The sequence below is a fragment of the Phascolarctos cinereus genome, unplaced genomic scaffold (genome assembly GCF_003287225.1).
Source record: "Phascolarctos cinereus isolate Bilbo 61053 unplaced genomic scaffold, phaCin_HiC Scaffold_9;HRSCAF=440, whole genome shotgun sequence".
Taxonomy (NCBI): domain Eukaryota; kingdom Metazoa; phylum Chordata; class Mammalia; order Diprotodontia; family Phascolarctidae; genus Phascolarctos; species Phascolarctos cinereus.
This window is the reverse complement of record NW_027556402.1, coordinates 25,026,425-25,053,662: the sequence shown is the minus strand read 5'-3', so window position 1 is coordinate 25,053,662 and position 27,238 is coordinate 25,026,425. Positions and strand designations below refer to the sequence as shown.

Here is a 27,238-nt window from a genome sequence, read left to right as displayed (position 1 = left end):
TGTTTCCATAGGCCTATCTAGCAGGGATGCTACATTAAAGATATTTTAAGCCCTCCATACAGCATGCTTGTTGGACAAAGTAAAGTGTATTCTTCCACTTGTTGGAGAAGAGGTGGGTGGGTAACTGTGAGGACAAAGAAGAAAAGAAGGAAAACAAAGGGAAAGGGAAAGGGAAAGGGAAAGGGAAAGGGAAAGGGAAAGGGAAAGGAAGGGAAAGGGAAAGGGAAAGGGAAAGGGAAAGGGAAAGGGAAAGGGAAAGGGAAGGGAAGCAGAATGAGGGTTGTCCTGACCAAATGCTGTACATATTTGGAATAAAAAATGCCTTCTGTACTTGCCCTTCCAAATGCCTTTTCCTTTTCTCCCCAATGCCTCCTTCCCCATTCAATTCTCTTTACTTCAACTCCTATTCTGGCCCAGCCACCAAAGAGGAATGAATCCACGTTATGGCAAAATTATAAAGAAAAAGGAACCGAGGTGACCCTGGGGCTCTGGGGGAAGGAAATAAACATTTTTAAGACACAGAGCTAAACTTAGAGCATCTGATGAGGTCTGGTCAAAAATAATGAAAAGTCTGGGAGGAAAGAAAATGCAGAAGAAATCTGCATAAATTACAAAAGGGTTTTAAGTGCATGGATAACTGATGTATTTTACATTGAAATGATTCCTTAAATTGTAATAATGAAAGTAAGAAAATATGCTTTTTTTTCTTAAAAAACAAAACAAAAAGTTAATAAAATATTTTCTCTGCACCAAAATATTCTTTGGAAAATAAAAATAAAAATGTTCCATGTATGGTTCTTTCAAGTTGTTTTGTAAAAATCATCAAAATACACAGTCCAATCCTGAAGATAGAGGTCCAAATGCCATTGAGAATTAAGCAAACAAAGGGTTTTCCATTTCACGGATTTGAAGCCATCTTCTTCCCTTTAGGTTCCTACTAAGAACATCACTTCAGTTAGCACTCTTCTTCACTGTCAAACAGCAGCCTTGCTTGGGTCTAGAGATACAAATTGTTACCTCCCTGCACGTCCTTAATGGAGAAAAGTGCAGCTCAGCCTGCAGTTCTAGGCCTAGAACTCTGAAGATACCCATAGCAACTACTGAAGAGAAAAAAAAAAGTTTCCTCACAACATCGACTGCTATCCAAAGCGAAACTTGAGTCTGTATTTGACTGTATTTGGCTTCTTTCCAGGTGCAGGAAGGGGGACCTTTGGTTTGACCAGGTGAGGAGGTCGCTTGTTTTTTTCTGGAACAGTGACTGTAAAAGAAAGTTCTGGCTGCTCTAACTGCTTGAATCTTGGAAGGAAATGGGTAGAAATATGTTGGGGTTTGACCCTTGGACTGCAGCCTCTTTTGGCTTTACCTCGTTTGTTCAGTGCCACATACCATTCTCTTCCAGTCTTTTCCGTCCTGTGGATGGCTGAGGCATAGGTATTATAGCTGTTTTCTTGAAACCGCTCCTTGAACTTGCAATCATCTGTAAACCTGGTCTAGAAAACAAAAGGAGAGAATTTTGACTGCCAGGAGGAAACCTTGAATAGATTTGAGCTGCAAAATTTTCAGCATGTTATTTTTCAAAGTTTGAATTCCAGTAATAGAAGCCGAAGTTTCTAGTGACCCCTATTCCATCCCCTTAAATAAAACTGCCCAGACATTGCTATAACTACCACCCTCAACACTGTTCCATCATTCACAACGCTGATTTCTGTGCTGAGTTACCACAGGCCCAGTAGCCCAAACATTAACATTCATAAAAGCAATAATTAGATGCCTTAATACATTTAATTATCGTTAACTCTATGAAAGACCTCAAAATAAATGACCCCTGAGATCTGTAGTCACTTGCAGATTTGCAGAAAAAGCACTTTCTTCTAAGGCAGACTCTTGCAAGCTGCTGAACCCTTAGCCTTAGAATGAAGCAGAAACATTTCCCTAAGAAATTGTCCCTTGGCAACACATGATTTTGTGTTCTGCGAGCCGGGGTTATATAGTGCCCTTGAAACAAGTATAAATTTTCCATCATTGGCAGTAAGACTTAGACTGCTAAGAAAGGGCCATCATGTAGCTTTATTCAGATCCTGTTATATAGCTCTTTGGTTTTTTATTTTCTCACAGAGATAGCCACAGAGTGTTGGTGACTTCTAATTATTTTTTTTTTCTTTTCTGAATCAAACACTGATTACTTTATACACTTATTAGATGATATGTTTTCTTTATAAGTCTTTATAAAGAAATAAGTAATATGTAAATAATAGAAATTATTTCTGTGTAAATATCTAATATAAATTAATATAAATTATTTATATAAACATAATAACATATAAATTATATAAAGCTTTACAAAAATAAATTATTTAAATAATTTATATATAATATATAAATAATTTAAATATATTATATATATTAATAATACAAATCTTTATAAAGAAAATATATCATCCATAAAGCAGTCAATGTTTGATTCAGAAAAGAAAAGAAAAATAGGTCACTAATACTCTATGTCTATGCTTATGAGAAAATCAAAAAGTAATTCTAGGAAGGAGCAAAAGTGGTAGGAAGAGATAACAACAGCAATGATATGTTCATGTAAGATACTTTCCCTTTCTTATGGAAATACATTATTTGCTGAAAGAGAAGAAAAAAAACATTTTGTGTGAAATAGAGAAAAGAGGAAAAACACAGATTGTGTTGAGAGAAACAAAGAGAAAAGTAGCCCTTCAGATTAAAGTTCTGAGAAGACTGGAGGAAACTCTTTTTGGAGTAGTGACTGCATTATTTTCCCACTGCTAATTTGAATATAACTTTTTTCAAGACTTTAGGAGTTTATTACTAGGAAACTCCAATTCAAAGGACTATGGGACTAATCTATAATAACCATCTATGCCATATTGGACATTACTGTGGATTCTGGGCTTTTCAACCTAAGTTAGAGACAGGTCACTGGGAGTCTGATTCAAGGTTTTAGAAACTGGACGAAAAAAAATCAGATCGTGGCTGTCTGAAAGTGCTGATTAGAGAAAAGGAGAATCCCCTAGTATGGGATGAAGAACTGGTAGTAGAGTAGTAGAAAGGTTGCCTTGCTTTCTAACACCATCTACAGCTTGAAAGAGGAGTAAGCCCTTGAAAACTTATCTGTATTTCCCTTTATTCCTCTCATAAGGGGAAAGCCCATCACAGCCTGTAAGGAAGGAGGGGACTTTTGTACAACCCAGAATTCAAAAGAAGTGTTTTTTTTTTTTCATTGAAAGAGTACCATATTGCCTTAGCTTTTAGCCAAAGGAAGTCAGGAACCTCTGCAGACTTTGGTTGTAAAGATCCTTTTACATAAAAGATCTTAACCTCATTTTAGTGGCCCAAGAATAACAGAAAAATGACCTGGCTCAAAAGAGGTACAGGTAACAAGGGGTACACATTACTGCCAGAAAGACTCCAGATCTGAAGATTCCAGCGTCATGAGAAGCTTTGGATACATGCGGTTTTCCCTACTCATGTGTTTCTCCGCTGTGTTTCTGTAAGAGCGTTATGAATCCCTACCCACCTGCCCTCATCCCTGGAAACTGTGAAAGAGTATGACTCTTGTTTATAAGTAGTCTGTTATGTTTTGATTATGCCTGCTTTTGTCTTCTATTGAGTAATGTTATGTTATGGTTATTATTGTTTTTGACTTCTTGTTTAGTAAATAGTTCATGTTTAAGAGTTAATGGTATCATTGTGCCTGATTTGTGAAGCGTATAGATGGGGGCTCAGGAACTACAATGTGAATGTAGAGGTATAATCCCTGCCCAGGTTACATCTAGAACCCTAAGAGTGAATTGTAGTCACATTTCTGTCCAGATCTGGAAAAATCACCCTACCATACCAGTGAGAACGAACAAAGGTGGGATGATCAAGGCAACTGAGAGAGAGAGAGAGAGAGAGAGAGAGAGAGAGAGAGAGAGAGAGAGAGAGAGATCTGGACAGAACTGAGAATATTGGGGTCACATCTCTATATGTGCTACAATGATAAAGCTCTTCAGAAGTTCCAAAGCTATTTCACATTTCACTCAACACTTAAAATTGTTTATGAGAACAAACACTAAAATCTGACATAGCTTTAGAAAGAAATTTTATGTCATTTACTAGAGATTTATCTGGAAAGAAGTGGCTCCCTCTTCCAGGTTCTGGAAGATTATATAGATTTTGACAAAAGTATCACACACAAGTCACACATGGAATCACATGAAGGGATCCCAAAACATAAACCTGAGCAGACACCCAAGACTGAATGTGGATTCAGGACCTGCAGAAACCCCAAATTCCTTTTAGTTATCTCTTGCATTCTTAGAGAGTTACTGGGGTCAAGATGACATTCTGGGTGCAAGCAGTCTCTAAAATGGCATAATAATCAGTTTTCCAAACAATATAATAAAACATTCTTTCCACACAATAATGCTGAGATAGAGTGGGAATTATGATCTACTTGGAATATTTGGAAATATGATCTACTTGGAATACATGATTTGGGGCACATGTAAAGAACTAGAGGCCAGTGACACGTAATTTGCTTATGCTGGTTATTTACAGGTGGGTGTAGTTTGAGTTCTGGTGGTAGCCTTTATTTGGGAATTGTGTCCTTGTGCATTCAAACTTCCTAAAACTCTACTGTCGATATTCTTTAACAATAACTATGTTTGAAATCCAATGGGCTGAAAACCTAATACTACTTTAAACAAAGTGTAATATCTTTGGGATCTTGTTCCCATGTTCTAGAAACACCCTTTTAAGGTAAAAGCTAATGCAGGCAATATTTTAAGAAACCACATAGTAATTCCTTTCATATTTTTAACAAAGAAAGGATTTATTACAAATAGAAGTGTGTATTTGCTATTAATTTCTTAGATTTTTGAAGTATTGATGTGCTGTCCCGTTTAAATTATGTAGTCTTAAAGTTTTACCATAAAATAAAAGCTAGAGCTATCAGGGATGAAAGGATAAACATCTTAGAAATGATGAGGGAGATGGTTTTAGAGGAAAATAGATGAAATGAAAAAAAATATATGTGTAGCCTTGAATTTTTTCTTGAAGTGCAGTTGAATACAATGAAAAATGTCTTACACATGGTTCACTGACCTCATTTTCACTTCTGTCTTACAAAATCCATTGTCTCTAAAACTTAGAACTGGGAATGATCAGAATTGGGAAGGACCAGAGTTCAAGCCAAGTACTTTGAAATGTACTGAACTCTTTAGTCCCTGATTTGTATTTATTTCCCTTGAAGATGCAGTGAAAAAAAGGTATAGAGGATTTGACAAGATTTGTTATCACAGTTGTTGTTTGTTCAATGAAAGGGCCTTACTTCATTATGATAGGTACACAAACCTTGTTTTTCTGGTCTTAGTTCCTCTCCTTGAGATCCAGAACATTAGTAAAAACCCTCCCCAGAAAGTTCCTTCCCCAAAACTCTTGTTCCAAAAGCCCTGATGTTCAAGAGGAAAGTGTTCAGGCATCCATTTTTCACAGCGCGTCTTTGGTTGGGTGAGGGGAGCTGTTGATGAGAGAACATTTCAAAAAGTTTCTAGAATATGAATAGGGTCCAATGACCATTTGAGAGATGAGTGATAATTAGTGGAAGCACCTCACCAATCTCATTGCATACACACACCAATATATGTGGTGAGACCTCAGCCTCATAGATTTTTTGGACATCTCAGTTGGTCTTTAATTAAATATTTTGTCTGGAAACTTACTTGAATTATGGCGGAAAAGACCCATTTGAAGCAAACATTTCAGTGAAATGGTTCCTCAGAAAATACAGCTTTTCCATGAAGAAACTTCACCCAAAATAAGTATTCCTAGCCTTATGGATGCATGAGGCCAAAAAGCATGCAAGACACCCTTGCATGTTATGCAGTGAGATTTTTGTGCTGACTAAGCTTGAATTCCTGCAGAACTCCAGCAGATTTTTTTAGAAACATGAATTTCTCCATTGCAATTTTCTATGAAGGCACTAGGTGGTGCAGTAGATAGAGCACCGAGTTTCATGTTAGGAAGTCCTGAGTTCAAATGTCACCTCAGACACTTACTGGCTGAGTGATCTGGGGCTACCTCTGTTTGCCTCAGTTTCTCCAACTATAAAATGGGAATAATAATATCACTTGTTATTAGGATCAAATGAAATAATAGTTGTATAGCACTAAGTACAGTGCTTGGCACACAGTAGGTACTTAATAAATGCTTATTCCCTTCCATGAGATTTCAGTGAAAACATCATTTTGATTAGAAGTCATATTAGTATTCTATTTATTAATTCAATATAAGCAATATAAGAGAAGTAGATTTATTAAAACATTAAGATAATTTTTTTTAAATTTCTGATTAATCAGTCAGCCCACCAGTATGCATGTATTAAGCTCCTTTTATGTACCAGGTACTGGGGATAAAAAGAAAGGCATAAGACAGAGACTCCTACTCTGAAAAAGCTCATGGTCTAATGGAGAGTCAACCTTCAAACAACTGTGTAAAAACAAGATATAGGCAGGATAAATTGGGGATAATCTAAACACTGCATGTCACACACAGTGTAGTTCAGTGGATTCAGGCCATGTTGAATCACCAAAATCTAAGGCACCACCAATAGTTCTGGTTCAACTTGGAAGATGGTCTCTAATGAAATGCCTCAGGGACCTGTACTTGACATTGTGTTACCTAAAATGTTTATCAATGACTGGGACAAAACACAGAGATGGCATGTTTATCCCATTTTAAAATGACAGAAGGATGTTCAGAAGGATAACTAATTCATTGGATGACATTCAGGACCCAAAAAGCTCTGAACAGGCTAAAATATTGGGCTAAATCTAACAAGATGAAATTTAACGAGGCTAAATATAATGTTTTAAATCTGGAATTTAAAAAAATCTTCACAAGTAGAAGATGGGGCAGATGTGACTAGATAACAATTTCTAGAAAAAAAATCTTGAGGCTTTAATGAACTTTAAGCTGAATATGAGTCAGCAGTGTGACATGACAGAATATAATATATATATATATATATATATATATATATATATATATATATATATATATATATATATATATATATATATATGTATGTATAATTCTTAGGTTGCCTTGAAAGGCTTAAAATCCATAGAATGGGAAGCCCTGGTCAGTATTCATCTGAATAATACGCTTGCTCCGAGTACCGCGTTTTAGTGTTACTAATATGGTGAAGGGACTAAAGCTCATGATAAATGAGGGTTCTTTGAAGGACCTGGGGATGTTCATTCTAGAGAAGAGAGTATGGGAACGTGATGGTTGCATTAAAGTCATTATCATGTGAGAGAAGGCCTGGTCTGTTTGGTTCCAGAGGGCGGAATGGTGAAAAAAAAAAAGGCAGATTTCCGTTCATTGCAAGCAAAAATTTACTAAATATTACAACTATCCAAAAAGTGAACCTTTTCAGGAAGCCATGGGATTCCCTGCAACAAAGGCTTAAAGAAAGCAAAAAGAATCCAGAGGGAGGTCAACAGAGACGAGAGCTTCCATCATTAAAAGAGGTGAGGATAGAGAAAAGACCATGGTTTTTAGCACATAAAAGAACAACGATCAAACAAAAGATGATACAGGAATATAATGGAATGTTATTGTGCTGCTTGAAATGATGAAAAGGATAGATTCAATGAAACCTTGGAGAACTTATATGAATTGGCAAAGTCAAATGAACAGAACCAGGGGAACAGGTTATCTAAATACAACAAGAATTTAAAATTAAGACAATTTTGAGAGTCAAGAACTCTGATCAAGGCAAAGACCAGTCACAACTGTAGGAGACTGATGATGAAGAATGTTTCCTACCTCTTGGCAAAGGTGGTGGAGTAGAGGTGCAGAATAAGTAACATATCTTCAGAGTCCCTTCTAGCAAAACAATTTTGTGATTCTATATAGAAAGTGTAGGGAGTGTAGACAAATATGTACTAACTAGCCGTGAGACATACTAAGGATTGAGTGAATACACTCGTTTTATAAAAATAAATCCCTATTTTTTCCTGTTTGCTTACGATTTTCTTCTTTCCCCTTAAAACAACAGCAGACTCTGGAAATGATCAAAGGAATCAAAGAGAGAAAGGAATGCAGTTAATTGAAATCTATGCAAAAGTGAGATATTACTGTTCATTTCTCTGAAAGGCCAACCCTTCTAAGAGGAGGAAGTTCTGCTATTCTGCATGTACATTCACTATTGTTGCCTTATTCAACTTCAGTGTCTTTTCCATGTGGTGCTGTCCTCACTTTTTTTTTTGTTCTAATCCTGACTTTCCAATTGTTCAGAGCCTGCCCTTCCTCATCCAGTAGTACCCGTTTGTCACCAATACACATTAACAGTAACTCTCAAGGACTTTAACTGAAAAAAAGAAGGAAGGAAGGAAGGAAGGAAGGAAGGAAGGAAGGAAGGAAGGAAGGAAGGAAGGAAGGAAGGAAGGAAGGAAGGAAGGAAGGAAAGAGAAGGAGAGAGGGAGGGAGGAAAAAGAAAGAAGAAAGAAAGAAAGAAAGAAAAAGAAAGAGAAAAGAAAGAAAGAAAGAAAGAAAAGAAAGAAAGAAAGAAAGAAAGAAAGAAAGAAAGAAAGAAAGAAAGAAAGAAAGGCAAAGGAAGGAAGGAAGGAAGGAAGGAAGGAAGGAAGGAAGGAAGGAAGGAAGGAAGGAATGCTACATTGTTTTAATGAGAAAACTTGGCCCTGAAGAAGAGATGAGGAAAAATGTGTCTCACTAACTTCTTTGCAGAGTTGGGAGACTATGATTGTATGAAACTGCTCATGTTATTAGACTCCACTGATGTATTGGTTAAAAGAAAGAAAATATACCACTTGTGTTTTCCTTCCCCTCACTTCTAGAGGTAATTGGTGGATTCTTTCTATCTTGACTTTTTTCTCTGTTTCTAAAATAGATCTGGGCAGTTTTCATATATATATAGATAGATAGATAGATAGATAGATAGATATAGATATCTATCTATCTATCTATCTATCTATCTATCTATCTATATATATATATATATGTATCTTGAAATATAGTGTCTAAGACAAAAAAAAATCAACACGATTATCAGGGAATCCTATGACTCTTAAAAGATCTCTGCTTGACCCGTTTTCCAGGTCAATTGTTTTTGTTGTCAGATATCTTACATTTTCTTCTACTTTTTGAGTCATTTTAATTTTGTTCCAATATGTTTTGGTGCCTCATATTCATTTCCTTCTGTTTGATGTATTCTGGTTTTCTGGGTAAGGTTTCCCTCTTTCTCCTCTAAACTATTTATTCCCCTTCCACTTCTTCCCTCCATGGTTCTTATTTAATTTTTTAAATGCCTGACTTCATTTCTTCTAGTTATTCATGTAGTCCTTATGGGAAATCTATTTTTTCCTCTGAGTCTCTGCTTGCAGTTGTATGGAGTTAATTGCTCCTTCTTTTGGGGAATTTCTAGATTTGTGCTATGTATACACACATGTATGTATATATACATATTTATATATAGGTATATGTGTATACATCCATGTATATGTATGTGCACGTATACATGTATGTGCGTATACATGCATATATGTATTTGGTATTGGTCAGCATTTTCTTTGATTTATTCATCTCTCCAACTTTTGCGTTACTGCACTCAGACTTTGTGCCAGAGACAGGTTTTGCCCCTTGATGAGGTTGCCTACTCTGCTTGGTCTGGCCCTGCAGAACTTAGGTTTCCACACTGATCTCCACCTCTCCAGGTTTGCATATTTCCACATCTTCCTGCCTCCTTTAGGTTCAGAGTGATGGAGCTTCGGGGCCCTGTATGGCACCTCAGAACAAAGTGCTCAGGACCTCTGAGCCCCTGGATGCCTGTGCTATCCTAAAGTGAGTAGTGTGTTACATTGGTCACTACACTTCCTAGGGCTTTCAAGGTCCCCACCCTGCAGCTTTCTCACCATTCTAGGTCACTGTCAGCAGAGCTTCTGCTCTTGCTTTTGGACACTGAGCTTTGCAGTCTACACATTATCTCTAGCCCATCTCCGTTTATGCTTGAAGGTTGGGCTTATTTGACTGTGCTGGTCCTGGCTTTTCTTGTGCTCTCCCCATTTATTACCCAGGGGCTTCTGGGTGACTTTTCAGTTCTGGGAAAGAAAAAGTCATTGTCATTGTTTTTCATTAGATTTCTTGATTCAGTCTGGTACAAATTTTAGTTAATTTTTTTTTCTAATGTGGGAACAATAGAGTTGGGCAGTATGTCTCCATTTAAGCAACCATCTTGACCATCTTTATTTGCTAACTGAAAAGAATAGTTCTAGGACTGGGAATTTTGAGTCAGATAGGAAGAAAATGAAAAATATTTTGAAGCTATTGGACCTTATAAACCAAATAAAATAACTGCTACTTCTAAAATGTTTTGAGGTTGACAGAGTGTTTTATTTTATTTGATCCACATAACAATCCATTGACATAGGTACATCTGGTGTTATTATTACCATTTTTACAGATGAACAAGCTGAGACCCAGGAAATTGAAGTGACTTGCCCATGGCCACACAACTATTAAATATGGCACGCTGGATTCAAACCCAAGTCCCTCTCAATTCCAAGTCAAACATTAATTCTACCCTGTCTCTTAGAGCAGTGGAAGCATTGTATATAAGGGGAAAGAGTAGAATGGTGGACTGAGAATCAGTGTACCTTGGTTCAAACCCAAGCTCTGCTACTTACTAACTAGCTGTACGACATGGAGCCCATCACTTGACCTACCTAGAATTCACTTTCCTCCTCTCTAAAATGAGCCAATGGACTAAAGAATTTCTAAAGCTCCTTCTGAGTTTCATGTAAAAGATTGAGAGCTGAAAGAGAAGGGGAAGAAGGGAATAGAACAAGTGTTATTAAGCACCTACTATGTGCCAGCACTGTGCTTAGTGCTTTACAGGCATTATCTCATTTGATCCTTACACCAACACTGGCAGGTAGGTACTAGAATTATTCCCATTTTATGGTTGAGGAAACTGAGGCAGACAGAGGGTAAATGACTTGTCCAGGGTCAAACAGTTAGTAAAAGTATCTGAGGCTGGATTTGAACTCATTTTCTTGACTCCTGGATCAGCAGTCTGTCTATTATACCACCTCACTGCATAAAGTAACTTAGAGGTCATTAATCTAACCCTTTCAGTTTACAGTTGAAGAACAGTAGCTCAGAGACTTCAGGTGATTTGCCTGGGGTCTCACAGGAATTAAGTAGCAGAGCTAGAATGAAGATGTCCAACTTAAATTTAAGGCCAGTTCTATCTCCTAAGATTCTATTAGTACTTCCCACACTGTGATTTTTTTCCAAATCAAGAGAATTGTAAAACTTATTAAAAATTACTACATATAACCAAAGATCTTCCAGTCTCATGATAGCATGTCTGAATTTGAGGCATTGCAATTAGACTTAAGAAGTTTAATATAGTACAATCTCCTGCATCAAAGATATCAACCTCCTTAATCCATTCACTTAAATTCTCTCTTTCTCCCCCCCCACATATATGTATGTATGCATACATACATACACGCACATACACACAAAAATAATGCATGTGTTTGTGTGTGACTACACATAGACACATGCATGTACATAGCCATGGATATAATTAAACATTGAGATGAATCTTTGCATCTGAAAGCAGATTTGTCCTTGTCCTATAAGTTCATCGGTGGGTAAATCCCTCATAATCAAAAGGTTTACAGACTGCTAATAGAACCAGAAAGATCAGTTCAGACATATGACTACTATGTATGCATTACATGCATATAACATATACATGTATATACACATATATCTGGGTTTACATGGTATAGAAAAAGTGAATATGAACTGCAAAGATAGATGACCCCCTTCCATCTGCATTTTGGTGTGAATCTGTCACTTATTCTCCAACAGCCTTCTAGTCCAATTTAGGCTATCAAGGTTAAATTATAAGATACTAGATAAGGAGGTGTGGGGGGAGGGGTGGGGAGGTATCTCTGTTCTAGATGATACTTTAGGCCAGGGGTGGGGAACCTGCAGCCTTGAGGCCACATGTGGCCTTCAAGGTTCTTGGGTGTGGCCTTTTTATAGAGTCCAAGTTTTATAGAACAAATCTTTTTATTAAGGGGATTATTCTGTGAAGTTTGGATTCAGTCAAACGGCTGTACTTGAGGACCCAGAGGGTCATATGTGGCCACGGGCTCTGATAAGTGTTTTATAATGTCCGCTTAGAAGAATTTTTTTTTTTACTGTAACATTTTCTATTGCTCTTTAGATTGAGAATTAAATATTAATCAATTATCTGATAAATATTTAAGGGTCTACTGTGTGTCAGTCACTATACTAGGTACTGGGGGTTAAAAAAAAAGAAAAGAAACCTGTCCTCATGGAGCTTACATTCCATCACAATTAAAATAATACAATTATAAGTATTACATAAAATATATTATATATTACATAATTAATATATGCATGTATGTGTGCATATTCCTTTAATAGAAAGAATTTCCTTCCATCTAGCTCTTTTAGGAGCTCACTGAAGCAAAACAGTAAGATTGAAAGAGATGTCTGAGTAATAACAAGATTGTGGTGAGGCATGTATCCTTTTTAAGGAGTAGGAATTAGCTTGGGAAGTTTTATAATTAAACACAACGTAGGGAAAGGAAACATCTATTAATAAGAGGCTAGAAGGTGCCCTAAGTAATATATTTGAACCAAGACAGAAGTAGAGGCTAAGCAAGATGCTGAGCTGCCAAGGAGGATGCTTTCCTATGTCTCCAAGAAACAAACAAAATCTTTGCTGAGAGTGAATGCTAAGGGGAAGCTAGCAGATGCCTTGCAGGAAGAAGGGGAGAGATCTCCTTCCAGAAAAGCAAAATCTGGACCTTCTTGGGAACTCTAGAAGGACTCCCTGTTAAACTTCCTATTAAAATGCAAAATGCAAATGATGAGGAGGGAAAAGAGAAAAAGATGGAGAGGTAAAGGGACTATTTATTTCTGGGAAATTTTTGATTCAGCATAAGAACTATTTGAGAAGGAGAACAGGTAGAGAAGGAGTAATTCTAGTACTCATACATAAGGTAATTTGAGCATCAGCCTTGGACTTCCCCATTGAATTCATGGTGGTTTCTAATTTTTAATTTTTTTTTTATTTTTGCTGCTACAGTAAATCAATTAACAGGAGAGTCTAGTCAAGGATACTACACAGTACCATCATGTCCTATTTATGGTATATTGTACCTAATCAATGTAGTATTAAAAATGTGTCCTCATTCAGAAGTAGAACTGAATACTGGCCTTCTTTTCAAAAAGTACAACCTTCAAGCCTCCTATATACACTGGATTGGGTATGTGATTTTATATATGAATATAAATATTTTATATCTTTTTTTTCAACAGAATTGCCAAACACACAGCAGTATTTAATAGTGGTCAAATTTTGAATGAATGAAACAAAATTTCTGCGACTGAGCTAAGTAGTGCTATGAAACCAGTTCTTTGTAAATCCAAACAATATGTTTTTTAAAAAGCGCAGACAAGCAAAAAACAATTTTGAGGGGAAAAAAAACAAAACAAGCCTCCTTCTTTCTTCCCCAAATCCAGAGTAATTATAAGGTTCTAAAATTTGTTTCTCATCATAATAAACACTAATAGGGTGATTGCGAAGATCAAATGAGACAATATGTGTGAAACACTTAGCATAGTGCCTGCCACAAAGTAAGCATTCAATATGTGCTTGTTCCCATCTCCTCTAGTGAAGAGTCTGGGCTGATGTTTCTAGGTCTCTAAGCCGGTTGACCAGTAGGCATTGACTCCCTGATGAACTTATGGGAAATATATCTCAAAAAAATCCACTTTTGAGCTTCAAAGATTCATCTTGAGGTTTAATCAAGTATTTATTATGTTGCCAACAAAAAACCAACCCATTAAAATTCATTTAATATGCCTAATCAATCAATCAACAAGAATTTATAAAGTGCCAGTTATGTGCCAGCTGCTGTGCAAGGCACTGGGGATACGGTAACAAAAACGAAGCAGGCTCTTCCTTACCTCCAGGTCCTTCCATTCTATCCAGGGACACGTACACATAAAAGTATGTACAAAGTACTTATTCAAGGTAACTCAGTGGGGGAGGCATCAGCAGCCTCATGTAGGTAGACCAGAGTTGAAAATATATTACTAAAGAACCCATCTCAAAATGATACCTCCCAAATATAACATAAAATGCTAATAAAATGCTGTAATTAGAACTTTCCAACCGAGTAAGATAATCCAAATGTTTCCATATGGGACTTAGAAGAGCAGTACTTTCTTTTGCATATGTTCACCTAGCTACAAGATAATTTTGAGCACCCGGGATGTGCCTATAAATCCAAGTAAGTAATTCTTTAAGTACCCAGTAAGCTTCTATCGCAATAATTTAGAAATGACAACAACAGAAAGTCAATCTATCTTCCCCAGTAAAGGTTGGGAATTGAGGGGAGCATTGATGAAAGGAAGAATTACTTCACTCGTTCTTTTAGCATTGGCTTTGTAAGGACTATGTTTCACTGACCATAGTACCTCGAACCTATGTAGGTACCCAATTGGTTTCTCTACTGAATGCTCTAGCTCTACAGGAAAGCTCAGCATCTCTGTAAAATAATTTATTGAAAGTAACTCAAAATTATTTATGCCGATTTCATAATATGGTTTGTAATTTGGTTGTACTACACCTGTCTTTGTGATCTAAACTAATCAATATTTGGAAAACAGCATTAAGTTTTCAAAATCTTAAACAGGACTTTTAAAACAAGAAAAAAAATCTGTGCCTAGGACTGATAATTGCTAAAATTAATATTATTTCAAAATCTGGAATCCTTAAAAATGAACCTCTTTATAATTTAATTATGTTTTCTTTTAAAGCAAAAGGTCCCATAAAGCCCAATAGGGTCAGATAAGAGAATGAGGGCTTGAGAAATTTCATTTTGAAAGAGTCCAAATAATTGCAGAACTTAACATTTATCTCTACTTTAGCTCAAAGTCATCAGAATGACTTTTATATCAACGCCTTTCAGTGAGTGATGAGCACAAGATTTGCCAACTTGTCCTGCTTAAAACTCATTAGGCCATGAAATAACTTTACCCTGCCAAGCCTGGACAGGAGAGCATCTACTGTTTTGGCATTGTCTGTGTTATTTAGACCAGCCATCTTTAGACATTTGGGTCAAGTTTCTAGAAATTTGTTGTTTGAATTTGACTGAGGAATCGAGTATCCTATCTTCATAGACTAATGTAGCTAATTGGCATCCATTTGTAACATAGTACTCTTGGTGACAATTGTCCTTAACCTGGTCCAAGTTTAATCTAATTTATGTAAACTGGAGGCTAGCAATCAATCTGAATTTAAAGAAAATAGTAAGATATTCTTCTCTACCTAAATTGAACATTATCAAAAAACAAGACTGTATTACATGGTAATGCTCAAATATAGACAAATCTCCTTATTATTTTATAAACGAAAGTAGATTGATGAGAAATTATTCTATTCGTTAAAGATAACTTTATTATTAATGTCTATCCTTTGTCTGGATTTATATTCTTATAATGCTATTGGGATTTGTGAGAGAAAGGGGATATCCTACATTTCCCCAAATGATGCTATGGCGAAATAAATATAATAAAAGAGACTTTTTTCAAATAGTATATTATTATAGTTCCCATATTATAAAATACTGACTTTGAAAATTACATTTCTATGAACACACACATACATTAAATACATAAGTCATTAAGTTAATTTGAGTGAGAGATTATAGACTTTCACCATGATCTCTTCTTTATCTTAAAAGTGTTCTATAACTTTAGGCTGCACTGTAGGGCCTAGAAATATTTCATATCCTACTGTTCATTCCAAGAAGCAATCAGAGGTTTTTAAAAGGCATACTAAGTGGCAAAATGATCATATTATAACACATTTAACTGGTATGTGAGAATTATCAGTCAAATCATCTCTAAAATCACCATAAAATGATTTTTTCCTTTATTGAGTTAAAGGGTTTCTCCTACCAAATATTGCTCATTTTAATCTTTTAAAAACATTTATTTCTTGAATAATGCCTTTAAATCTTTGTTCACTATATTGGGAAAAAAAACCCATCTTCTACATTTATTTTTTGAGCAATCCCCCTCCCCTTGGTGCCAGAAAAAACAATGATGTATAAGGTGATAATAAGCACTATAGTATTGTAAAAACAAGGAATATTTATGAATCAAAGTAATCTTAGACTGTACAAAATCTTCTTAGACATAAAAGTAATTATTTTATGAGAGTAAAATACAAAGATAGAATACATGGAAATAAATGATAAGGGAGACTGAATACACAAGGGTCACATACTTTCCATCCAAGAAAACTAATGAAATTATTTATCTACATATGAATTTACTGGTATGCAATCTATGAAATACAAACTGCACCACTTGTATTCATTCCATTTCTCAGCATTGAAAACTCACATTTTAAAAGTAAAATAATGTTATTTCTATGTGTACTTATGTCTAATAAGTGAGGATATTTGAATCCAATAAAAATGTTTGAGTAATTGAAATGGATATCAAACACATAATTGCAAAAACAATTTTTGCTAAAATGTAAATTAATCATGTTTAATATAGACATGTATACACATACATGTGCATATGCATATACACATACAATCAGACACATATATATCCCTAGACAAGTTGCCACCTCTACCTATGAATTTGGAAAATAACTTTGCGCGTAAAGTTTCCTTAACATCTTTAATTAATGAACATAATGCAATTCTACTTACACTTGCATGGAGTTTTCCCTTTTTTGACATCGCTAAAAATTTGTTGCTGAAAACTCCTCGTATTCCTACAATCCCCTGAGACACAGCAAATATTTCCAAAACACCTAGGATGACAGAAATCCCAAAATAAAACACAGATTGCTTGAAAGTGCTGTGAAGAATTCAATGTCTATACTGTTTCGCTTTATGTTATGTCTTCTTTGTAAAACCAAATCTACTTTCTTGTTTTGCTCAACACCAATTTTGAGAAAATTGGTTAGCACCTTAAATGATTAATTGCAGGCTCCGAAGATATTTCATTAATCTCTTTTTTGTTATTAATACTCATATGTTTTCTTGCAAGCACTGATCCACATTTACTAAATAGTATTTGATGATAATACCTTTTAAATGGAAATTAAAGGAATTTTTTTTTCATTAGTATTCTCTAAAACCCAACACAGGGTTTTTGGCAAGAGTACTAAGCCTCATTTCTATTAAATATATGGAATTTGCTCTGTAAGTCAACTATAAAGAAATAAAAGCATTGAAAATATTATGTCTTTAAATTCAAATTTGACAAATCTTTACAATTAGACAAGCATATCTTCTACCTTTATTTATTACAATGCATTATTATATAAATATCTGCAGTGCATAAGGTAATATTTGTATTACAGGTATTTAGGAACTATTGGCTCAATAAAATTAAGTTTAATTGAATAAAGTTTTTATAGCTTGTGTTTTTTGTGGGAATATAAAAATTTAATTGGAATTACTTAATTCATATTGTATATATCAGTCCAATACTATTAACATTTTTTTTAGTCTCTGTTCCTTTATTTGGAAATCACAGATCCACAGGGATTAAGGAAAAAAAATCCCAGATGACAGAAAATTGTAAGTGAAACAATTGTGATTTATCCCATAGATTGGCAATTCGAGAATCAATATTATGCTATGAAAAGAGGAGTTTAGAATATAGCTTTAATCTCACAGTCATATAAATATCAGAGAAACAATGGGGGATACTGTGGGAAGAAATTATCCCGGTTTTCCATTTTCCCCACTATCTGCATATTGGAGATATATGGAAAAGAAGCCTTTTGTCCTCCCGTCATGTTGTGGATCTACCAGCATTTTCAGAAAGTCAGATACACAACACTCCCCATTTATAAACTATGCATTAATGTGTGATCATACTTGCATCACAGAAGGGCGCTCTATTTCACATCAGGGTTTCCCCAGAGTCCCTGAAAAATCCAATTTTTCCTGGCACGTGGGAAATACTTTTTTCAAATTCTTCAATTTACACTTAATTTTTCAGAACTTTATCAGTTCTCCAGAGTGAGGGGCACCTAAATGCTGCACTATTTAGAGAAATCTCTCAGCTAAATTCCATGAGATTACTTGGCCAGGTGGCAATTTCCCCAAGCAAGTCAGATCATCTGAAAGACTTTTTGGGAAGAAGAAAAAAACATTCTTAGCTGTGAGTACACAGCTTTCATTAAGGAAAGCAATGACTAATTTAAATATGTTCACTTTAAATTAACTCCTAAAGGAACTTTTAGGAAAAAAAATGTTGTTTGATGTTAGGATGTGAATAAATATACCAGTTAGTCAATAAGGTATTGCCCTGTCAATTCCAGTTTTCAATATATTTTAAATACCACTGCTCTTTAATAAATCTTAAGGGACAAACTATTTAACAAAGAAGCAGATCTAACAATAGGAAACTAAGGACTTATTTTAAGGTTGTTATTAATTTTGTTTATGAAAAACTCCAGGGAAAGGTTCTATAAGAGTAGTATTAGTGCCTTTAGAAATGTACAAGTTTGCATTGACTATGGATGACAGAGAGAAAGAAAAAATGAAGAAAGAGAAAAATAGCAAAAAAAAAAAAACCCCAAATATGGAGTGAGTGTGACAGGGCAGGGGGACAGATATCCTTTATGATATTTCCCCCTAATAATAGTTAGAGCTTCACATTCAAAAGTTTCTAATTTGAATTTCAAGAAAACAAACCCAAATTCATCATTCAGATGATCTTGGAGCATTTAAAAATGAAGTGTCCTGTACCTATAAACATTTCTGAGTGTTGGAGTGGAAATATACTAACAGAGAACAACAAAAGCAAATACTTACTGGAAGCACATTTCCCCTCAAAGTAATAGCTTTAAGACTTTTAGTTAAAAGAAAACATTGACTTATCTGAATAGGAATTAACAGTCTGGCAATTGTATATTGTTGATTTTTGATATCAAATATAATGTTATTTACTCTCTTTGTCTGGCTTTTGAAGAAAACAATAGCATTCTGACTCTTTTAACATTCTCATATTACATCTGTTTCGGGGCTATGATCGCTGATTTTTTTTTTATGAGACAAACTGTATTTGAGGGATTTGTTCCTGATAAATTCTTCTCCTGGGAAATTTAGACTTTTTTGTACTTAAAATGAGACTCGCTTTAATAGAATACAACATTAAAATATATGCAACTGATTCTTATACATTTACATTTCCTAATCTGAAAAGCACAATCTATTTGCACAAGCTTTGCTAATTCACGTAGGCATTACTATAGATCCAGGGCAGATGTGTTAGACCTTATTTTAATATTATGGCAAACATTAAAAAATGGTGTTAAGGGCAGTAAATCCAAAGCAACTCCAGCAGTGGTTTCATGGTAATTCATTTGCATTGGACATCGGACTAAATTTTGCATTTTGTTTCATTTCATATATTCCTAGGATTTTCTGGAAAGCAACCGGTCTTTTATGTTTACTGTGCCAAATCTCAATAAGTAAATCAGGCCTAGGATTGTGGTTGTGTGTATATGAATGCACATATGCATGGAAATGCTAAGTGCTACAGTTGGCTAATATATATATCATAAAGAAGTTAGTAACTATCTAGCCCTATTGTCCTTAGAAGCCTAGAAGCCTGAGTATTGAAATCACATTGTGCTAGCAATCATCTTATACCAACCAAAGGGACTAACCTTAAATCGAATGTGTGGTTAACATATTTGTTGAACAAAAACGGATCATTGAAAATTATAGCAAGTTAAGTTCGTATTCTTGACTCAGACTCCCACCCCTGTTTTTAGCATCTTGCTTTCCTTCTCAGAAACCACCCTTCCATTCTCAATGTTCCCTCTCATCACAGAAGAAAACTATCTGAGATAATTTACCCTGAGGTTTCAGTGATTTAATATGCTATACTTCCAGAACGTTTGCATTTTAAAAGGAGATCGCTAGGAGGGAGAAATGCTAATTTCAAAGGAATACATCACTAACAGAAGAACTGTAAGAACTATAACACCCAAGCATGGAAGATATTTTGAGGAAAGAGTATATCCTTGGTGCCTCCCAAGTGACAGGACACAGGCACCTATATGCTCCACTTAAGCATAAGGCCGACTCATTATTCCAAGGCAAATATGCTCAATTAGGCATTATAATATAGCAAATGAGAATACTGAAAAGCAGCAAAAAAAAAGGAAAAATAATGTTTTCTTGAGAAATTTTTTTTCCTATAGGATATTAATGCCAGAGAAATATATCTGAGTTATAAAATCATATACAATATTCTTTTGTGTAGGTATAACAAGAGATCTAATAATGTAAACAATTACTTCCTCAGTTAATATTTATTTCTCTGGTCTGTAAAGCCTTGTATTAGAAGCTATAGCTAAATGAAGAGCTGAAAAAAATATGGGCCAAATTCATGCACCAGACAATTCTGGAAATCCTCAGACTGTCCCCCTGAATTACCTTACGTTGGCCAAATCCACCAGATAATCCTTTCTTGTTAGTTAAGCCAATTTAAGCCAAAAAAAATACCTTTAGGGTTTTTACAGTATCCAGATGGCAGCCTACAGTGATTTTATCTAATATTCATAATCAAGAGATGGCACAGTCATTGAGTTTCAATTTCCTCATCTGTGAAATGGGTAGCTCATACCTTCCAAGGGTATTGTGATGCCTAGAGGAGATGCTCTATGTAAAGCACATGGCTAACCTGAAAGCATTGTATGAATATTGTTATTTGTTTCTTCCCAATGGTCAATGCAGAGGCCAGCACAGAAAACTTAATATTTTTTAAAGAATCAGATTAATGAGATGGTTCCCTAATTTTGCCTTCACTTTGCACAATGTAGACATGAACCGTAATCCACTTTGGCTGGGAAGAACAAAATCATGGCTGTTAACACAGAACACTAGAATAATTGGCCAATCCAGTTCCATGCATATGTATGCCAGTACTTTCAAATCAAAGAAAAAAAAATAGCACTTTGGGCAAAATCAAATGATGAAGCTTTTCAATTTTCAGGCAAATGTTTTTGCATCATTGAGATGTGGCCTTTGCTTAAGCTGCAACGCATCCAAAATTTGGTGATTCCCAAGGGATTCCCAGGAGAATTGCTTTGACATTTCAAAAGCATTTGCATTCCAGCTATATTTGAAATACATAAGAAAAGGGAGGTGAGGTGAGGTGGGACTGGGATGAGACAGGAACCTTTACAGACCTATTAAATCAGTGAAGGAGACCTCTATTATTCCTATGTATTTCCAAATGACAAAGAATTTATGGGATTTAAAGTCGCTCATTTTATAAGTGAAGAGATTAAGACCCGAAGAAGGGAATAATATCTTCTGATTACTGATCCAGGACACTTCATTGAGACCACTGACATCCTGATAAGTATATCAGAGAGACAAAAAATGTGTTGCATCGATAATTCTATACTAACCTGACACCCCATTCAAATTATTTCGAACTTGGTGGGAACTTAGTAGACCAGGTCTGGAGTCAGAGATCCTAAATTAGAATAAAAACTCTGGCATATCCTTCCTACTTTTGTGACTTTAACCTCTCTGGCCTCAGTTTCCTCAACTATAAAAGGAGGCCTCTAAGTTCCTGCCCAGATCCGAGTTTATGATCCTAAAATCTATCGTTTTGAACTGCAGAGCTCCAAAACTTTGAAAAGTTTCCTAATGTCGAATAGTTTTGTAACAAATGTCCACATTCCATCTGTTAAAATGTTAGTGTTTAAAATAACTCGTTTTGAACTTACACGAATGTTAGAAAGACTTTGCATAGCAAAGCCTTATCTTTCCTCAAGGGGCAAATGTATAAAGTGAGCATATTTTGAATAGTTCTCTGCCTTTGCTGCAAAGAATACATGCTAGCATTGTTCAGTGGTGTTTCAAGACCCTTTTAAGGATCATCAGTTTTCTTAAATGTGCTCTGTTCCAACCCTATCTCTTCTACTATCACTGGTCCCTTACACATAGTCCTTTGTTCGATCACTTTCCCTGTGTTGCAGATTGTTACTTCAGATGCATGAAACCTACAACGTGGTCACAATGTGGTACTGTAGAAGTAACTGGTTATGGAGTTAGAGGAAAGAAGTATAAATCTTGGCTCACACATTTACTACCTGTGGTACCTTGACCAAGTCATTTCATTTCATCTGTAAAATAAGGTGGTTGGACTACTTTTTTCCAGCCCTTCCTATTCTGAATCTTAAGCTCCTAAGTGATAGGAAGGACATAACTAACCTATAGGCTTTTAAATACCTGAAGGAGGAAGGAAATAAGGCACTGATGGGTATGGGGATGTGCTATCAAAGCTGCCTAAAGGCAAGAATCATGGTTTAAACTTCCTTGCCATCTTTCACAGTATCCAGCATAGTGCTGAGCATAAAAAAGTAAACAATGATATGAAAAGAGTAATTTATATTTACATAATGCTTTATAGCACATATCATATTTGACATTTACCACAACCTTACATGGTGGGAGCATTAAACTATTGTTATGAAATTTTTACAAATAAGGAAATGAAGACTGGGAGAAGCACAAGTATTTTGCCCCAAATTACACAGCAAGTAAATGGTGAAGCCAGAACTTGGAACTGAGGCTCCAGCCTCCACTCTGCTTTCAGCAGAGTCAAGGAATCTGGGAACCAAACACTGCATGAACTCAAACTCTATATTTTTTTGGGAGGGGGGTGGCAGTGGTGGTGGAAGGATTTCTTTGCTACAAAGGAGGGTTCAGTTGCAGGGACAGCGGAAGTGGTCTACAAAGAAATGACTGTTATATAAAAACAAAAGACATCGATACAACATTAAATGTACATGCTAGGGATAGGGTCTGGACTTGAGATTTAATTGGCATAGAGGACCCCTGGATCAGGAAATGCCTTCTACTGATGCAGGTCAGAAAATTCTCTTCAACTCATAGTTTGAGAGATTTGCTTAGATTAACACCAATAGGTTAAATGGTTTACCTAGGGTCATACAGACAGTATGTGTTAGAGGTGAGATTTAAACCCTGGTTTAAGTCTTCCTGGTTCCAGCTGGTATGCCATGTGATTTCTCCATGCTATGGAACAGTATTAGAAACCTAGTAATTAAAATTCATTACTGTTAAAAAACCTAAACTTCACAGTGCTCAATGAGAGGAAATTGCAGTTAAGTGTTAACTCCAGAAGGGAGTCTAGTTGACCCTAACTGATACACAGATACTCATTTTGTGGCTAAGGAAAGACATTTGAGGCTGTGGTTCATAGCGAATCAGGCTTCAGATTTCACGAAGGTCTCTGTTCAGATCCTGCTTCTGACATATGCTGATTGTGAATCATTTAATTCCTCCAGGCCCCAGGCAACTCTTTAAAACCAAATTGCTACATAGTTGTCCATCTACACTGTAGAGATTTGTTCCCCAAGCACTCCATAGACCGTTTAAATCCCAGCTCTTCACGCTGGCACACAAAAAAGGAAAGAAAAGATCTATGAATTCTGAAGACCTATCCACCACTGTGATGAAGTATGGAATAACTAATTAAATTACAACTCTTATTTGGTTAGCACTTTAAGAAAATAACCTTCTTCTATAAAGATATAAAGGAAGATAGCCAGAAAGAGGAAAGGTAGTGTAGCAGAAGGATATGAAGAGTCAGAAGATTTGGGTCTGAAAGCAGAGGCATGTGATCTTGAGAAAGTTCATAAGCCTTAATTTCCTCTTCTGTAAAATAGAAGTAAACCCTTCTCAACCTACTTTACAGGTTTGTTGTGAGGATGAAAAAGATATGTGTAAGACACCTTGTAAATCCCAATGTGTTATAGAAATGAATGCTGTCATTATTCCCTTCATCTCATCTAATTCCAAGCTGTTTGAAACCGCGTGCACCAGTGAACAGGAAGCAAACCAAGGTGAAATATACCTCTGAATGCCCAAGGCCACTCTCTGAGACTATCAATTGAAGAGCAAGTGTCAATGATATCCATGGACAGAGTGAGTTTCCTCACTGGATCAAATCAAACAAATCGTGGTCAATAAATTATTTTCTTAAATGAATTTGCCCTCATGTACACTGTTAGCCTTAGATACATTTTTCCTTCTCTTTGTCTTGAATAATCTCTCTTCTCAGCAATTCTTTGTAAAGAGGGGAATCTAAAAATTAGAGTTTTCTGATCAGAAGTCAATCCCCTTCTTCCCACTGAAACACACAACACATATACTTCTCCCCTGTTCTGCTTAGACCTGCTCAGATACAGCAAGACATCCCTCGTTCTTTTATGACTGACTTTCAGAATAGAAGATTGGAACCAGAGTTCCTACAAGAATTGTTTTCCATAATTAGAAGTACTTATGTACAAAAACTTACATAAAAAATGAACAAAGGGAGAAAGAGAGGGACTTTATTTAGGGTCCACAAATAATCCAAATTGGGGCAATACCCCAGTGATGTTACAAACAGGCTTGATCTAAAAAAAAAAGACTCGGGAAATGAAGTAGGGGTGGGGGGTTTGAAACACCATCTAGGGTGGTGTGCAAAGTGATTCCTTTGGAGGAATGAAGGAGATTGTGTGAGGTGGGAAAGGCCTGAGGCTGACAACTATAAATCCTGAAGGAAGGGCCCAAAGCATTCTTGGTACTAATGATTAAAGTGGAACTGAGTGTGATAGAATGGAAAATTCCTTTTCTACAAATTCCAGTGTGGGATCCCTTCACCTCAGCAGGTATAACAGCAGAAGAAACATGACTGAAGCACAAGTATTTTGCCCCAAATTACACAGCAAGTAAATGGTGAAGCCAGAACTTGGAACTGAGGCTCCAGCCTCCACTCTGCTCTCAGCAGAGTGTTCCCTCTGTTAGGTACTTGAGACCCTGTTAAGACAACCAGACACTGTCAAGACAGGTTTTTCCCAACCCCATGGAGGAAGCATTCTAGAACACCTCCTACCCAATGCACATACATACACCAATGTGCCTCTTCCAGAGTCTTGTGGTATCCAGTTCTTATCTCTGCTTTTCTACTGTCTTCAGCCTCTAGACTTCTGGAAGCAGTCTGGACTAGAGCTGGCCTTGCTGCACTACCTTAGTTTTCCTTCTCAAACACTGCCTACACCTATAACTATGAAGCAGAAGGATTCTAGAATCATAGATTCAGAGCTATATGGGACCTTAGAGAGCACATACAGTAAAAATCACACCTTTTACATGTGGGGAAATTGAGGCTCAGAGGCTTAAGTTCCTGGAACTAGCCAGACTGCAAAATAATCCAGTTGACCTGGAGGCACCCAAATCAACATGTAGCTTTAGAGTTTGTGTTAGTTACAAGTCTGGGAGAGAAACTCTGAAGAAGGACAGGGTATATAAAGCTGAGAAGTCAGAGAAAGATGATAGTTTAATTTGTTCTCTCTCTCTCTCTCTCTCTCTCTCTCTCTCTCTCTCTCTCTCTCTCTCTCTTTTCTTCCCTCCCTATGTATCCATTCACAATCTTACTTAAACTTCTTCCACTTGCATTTTTAAATTTTATGTCCCACTGAGATACCAAAAAAAAATATTTTCTAGGGCTAATTCAGTGGTTGATTTGCCAGGGTGGCTGAATACTACACACCAGACCCAAACAACCCATAAACCTAGTTGGCAAGTGGCAGAGAAGAAAAGCAGAACATGCTTCATTTGCATAAATGCTGTCATTATTTACCAAGAGAGATGTTAAAAGAATTTGAAGGATAAAGGTAGAAGAAGGAAGGCACATTTAGGGGTGCATAGTAAATTTCATTTAAAAGGCTGATGCGAGGGAGTTGCGAAGTTGGCAAAGTCATTTCTAACGTTCCTTTTCAGAAAAAGAGCCGTGAATGCTGAAAGCCCTTACATTTTAGCACTTATATTCCAGCCCTGCCTGCTCTCAGTTTCTTCATAAATAAATAACTGCCCTCTAATCTACCTCCAGGAATACTAAAGACCTTTCGGACAACCATCATTACAAGGAACTGCAAATAGCCCAGTTGATTTTCATTCGGATGTCAATCAAATCGCCCTGTTAAACGTGCCTGTTGGCAGAATCACCATTTTCGGGATATTTCGCAAATACAGCATGTGGTGGAGATTGGGGCTGTGAGCGGGTGTCAGATGTCCTTAGAGGATTTTTCTGGAGATAGTTGGCTGTTCCTCGCAGTGTTGTATTTTGCGATGAAGCGGTTGGAGCAGAGAGGGCAAGGATGTGCTTTAATTCTTAATGAGAATTCCAGCCATGCAATAAATCTGAACTAAAGACAAATTCATCAAGGAGAGGAGATAGCTAGGAAGGGGAAAGAGTGCATTGGAGGACAGGAGGGAAGCAAGTCATTTTTTTTTTTTTTGTGCTTCTGATTGCCATCCTATGCCATTACTGGTGTTTACGTATAGAGGATGGGGGAAGAGGCCAAAGTGGTATCTTAGCTAAGCTACCCAAAGACCTGGACTGTAGGTATCTAGACACGAATATAAATATCCACATAGCATGTGTGTGTGTGCAGTGTGTGTTTAGGAAAGATGGGTCCCCACCCAACTCGTGTGATTATAAGCAGCACTGGTTCGAGTGCCAGTGTCCAAGGGTCGGGAAAGGATGTTTTTATTTCCCTGAAATCTCCAGTTTTCTCCCAGTTCGTCCGACACCTGGCGCTGCGGGGCCGGTTTTCTAGGGTAGCAAACAACTTACTTAGCATATTGGCTTCGTGGGAGCCGTTGACTTTGCCATCCGGATGGATCTGCAGATGGAAACCGATACCAACTCTGCAGTAGAGACTGCCAGTCCGGCGCCCCGATGGGCTCCACTGAAAGCTGCTCCGCTCCGAGCCGCTGCCTTTAATTCCCAGGGAAGAAGAGGAGGAGGCGGAGGAGGCAGATGAGGAAGAAGCCAAGAAAGAAGTGCCGTTTCTGCCCCTACTACCGCTGCCCCCTCGATTCCGATTACTGGCTGTGGGTCTTAGTTGCGCTTTGGGAAGGAGTTGCTTCTCTTCAGCCCGGGAGCTGCCAATCAGGTGGCCGAGGAAGAGGAGAAGGAGGAGGAGGAAGGACAAGCTCATTCTTCCAGACCCAGGAGTCCTAAGAGCATCTTGCGAGGGTCCTTCCGGGATCCTTGGCCCCGGTGCGACTGCGGT

The 27,238-nt window shown here is 36.7% G+C and overlaps 1 protein-coding gene across 1 annotated transcript; it reads right to left on the bottom strand.

The window, feature by feature from the left end:
- Positions 1 to 216: 216 nt before the first annotated feature.
- FGF5 (fibroblast growth factor 5) lies at positions 217 to 27,238 on the bottom strand. Its single transcript, XM_020988582.2, has 3 exons — positions 26,797 to 27,238; positions 16,818 to 16,921; positions 217 to 1,490 (listed from the first exon to the last, which is right to left on the bottom strand). Exons 1-3 carry the CDS (start codon positions 27,161 to 27,163, stop codon positions 1,140 to 1,142), a joined length of 822 nt encoding a protein of 273 aa, XP_020844241.1. The 5' UTR covers positions 27,164 to 27,238; the 3' UTR covers positions 217 to 1,139.

Bases quoted from the DNA above. Each gene is read 5' to 3' on its own strand.
- FGF5 (XM_020988582.2), bottom strand. From the start codon at position 27,163: ATGAGCTTGTCCTTCCTCCTCCTCCTTCTCCTCTTCCTCGGCCACCTG. The intron at 16,922-26,796 runs GTAAGTTGTTTG...CTGTCATCCTAG, and splicing joins CCACGAAGCCAATATGCTAA to GTGTTTTGGAAATATTTGCT. The intron at 1,491-16,817 runs GTAAGTAGAATT...TTTGTTTTCTAG, and splicing joins AGGGAAAACTCCATGCAAGT to ACCAGGTTTACAGATGATTG.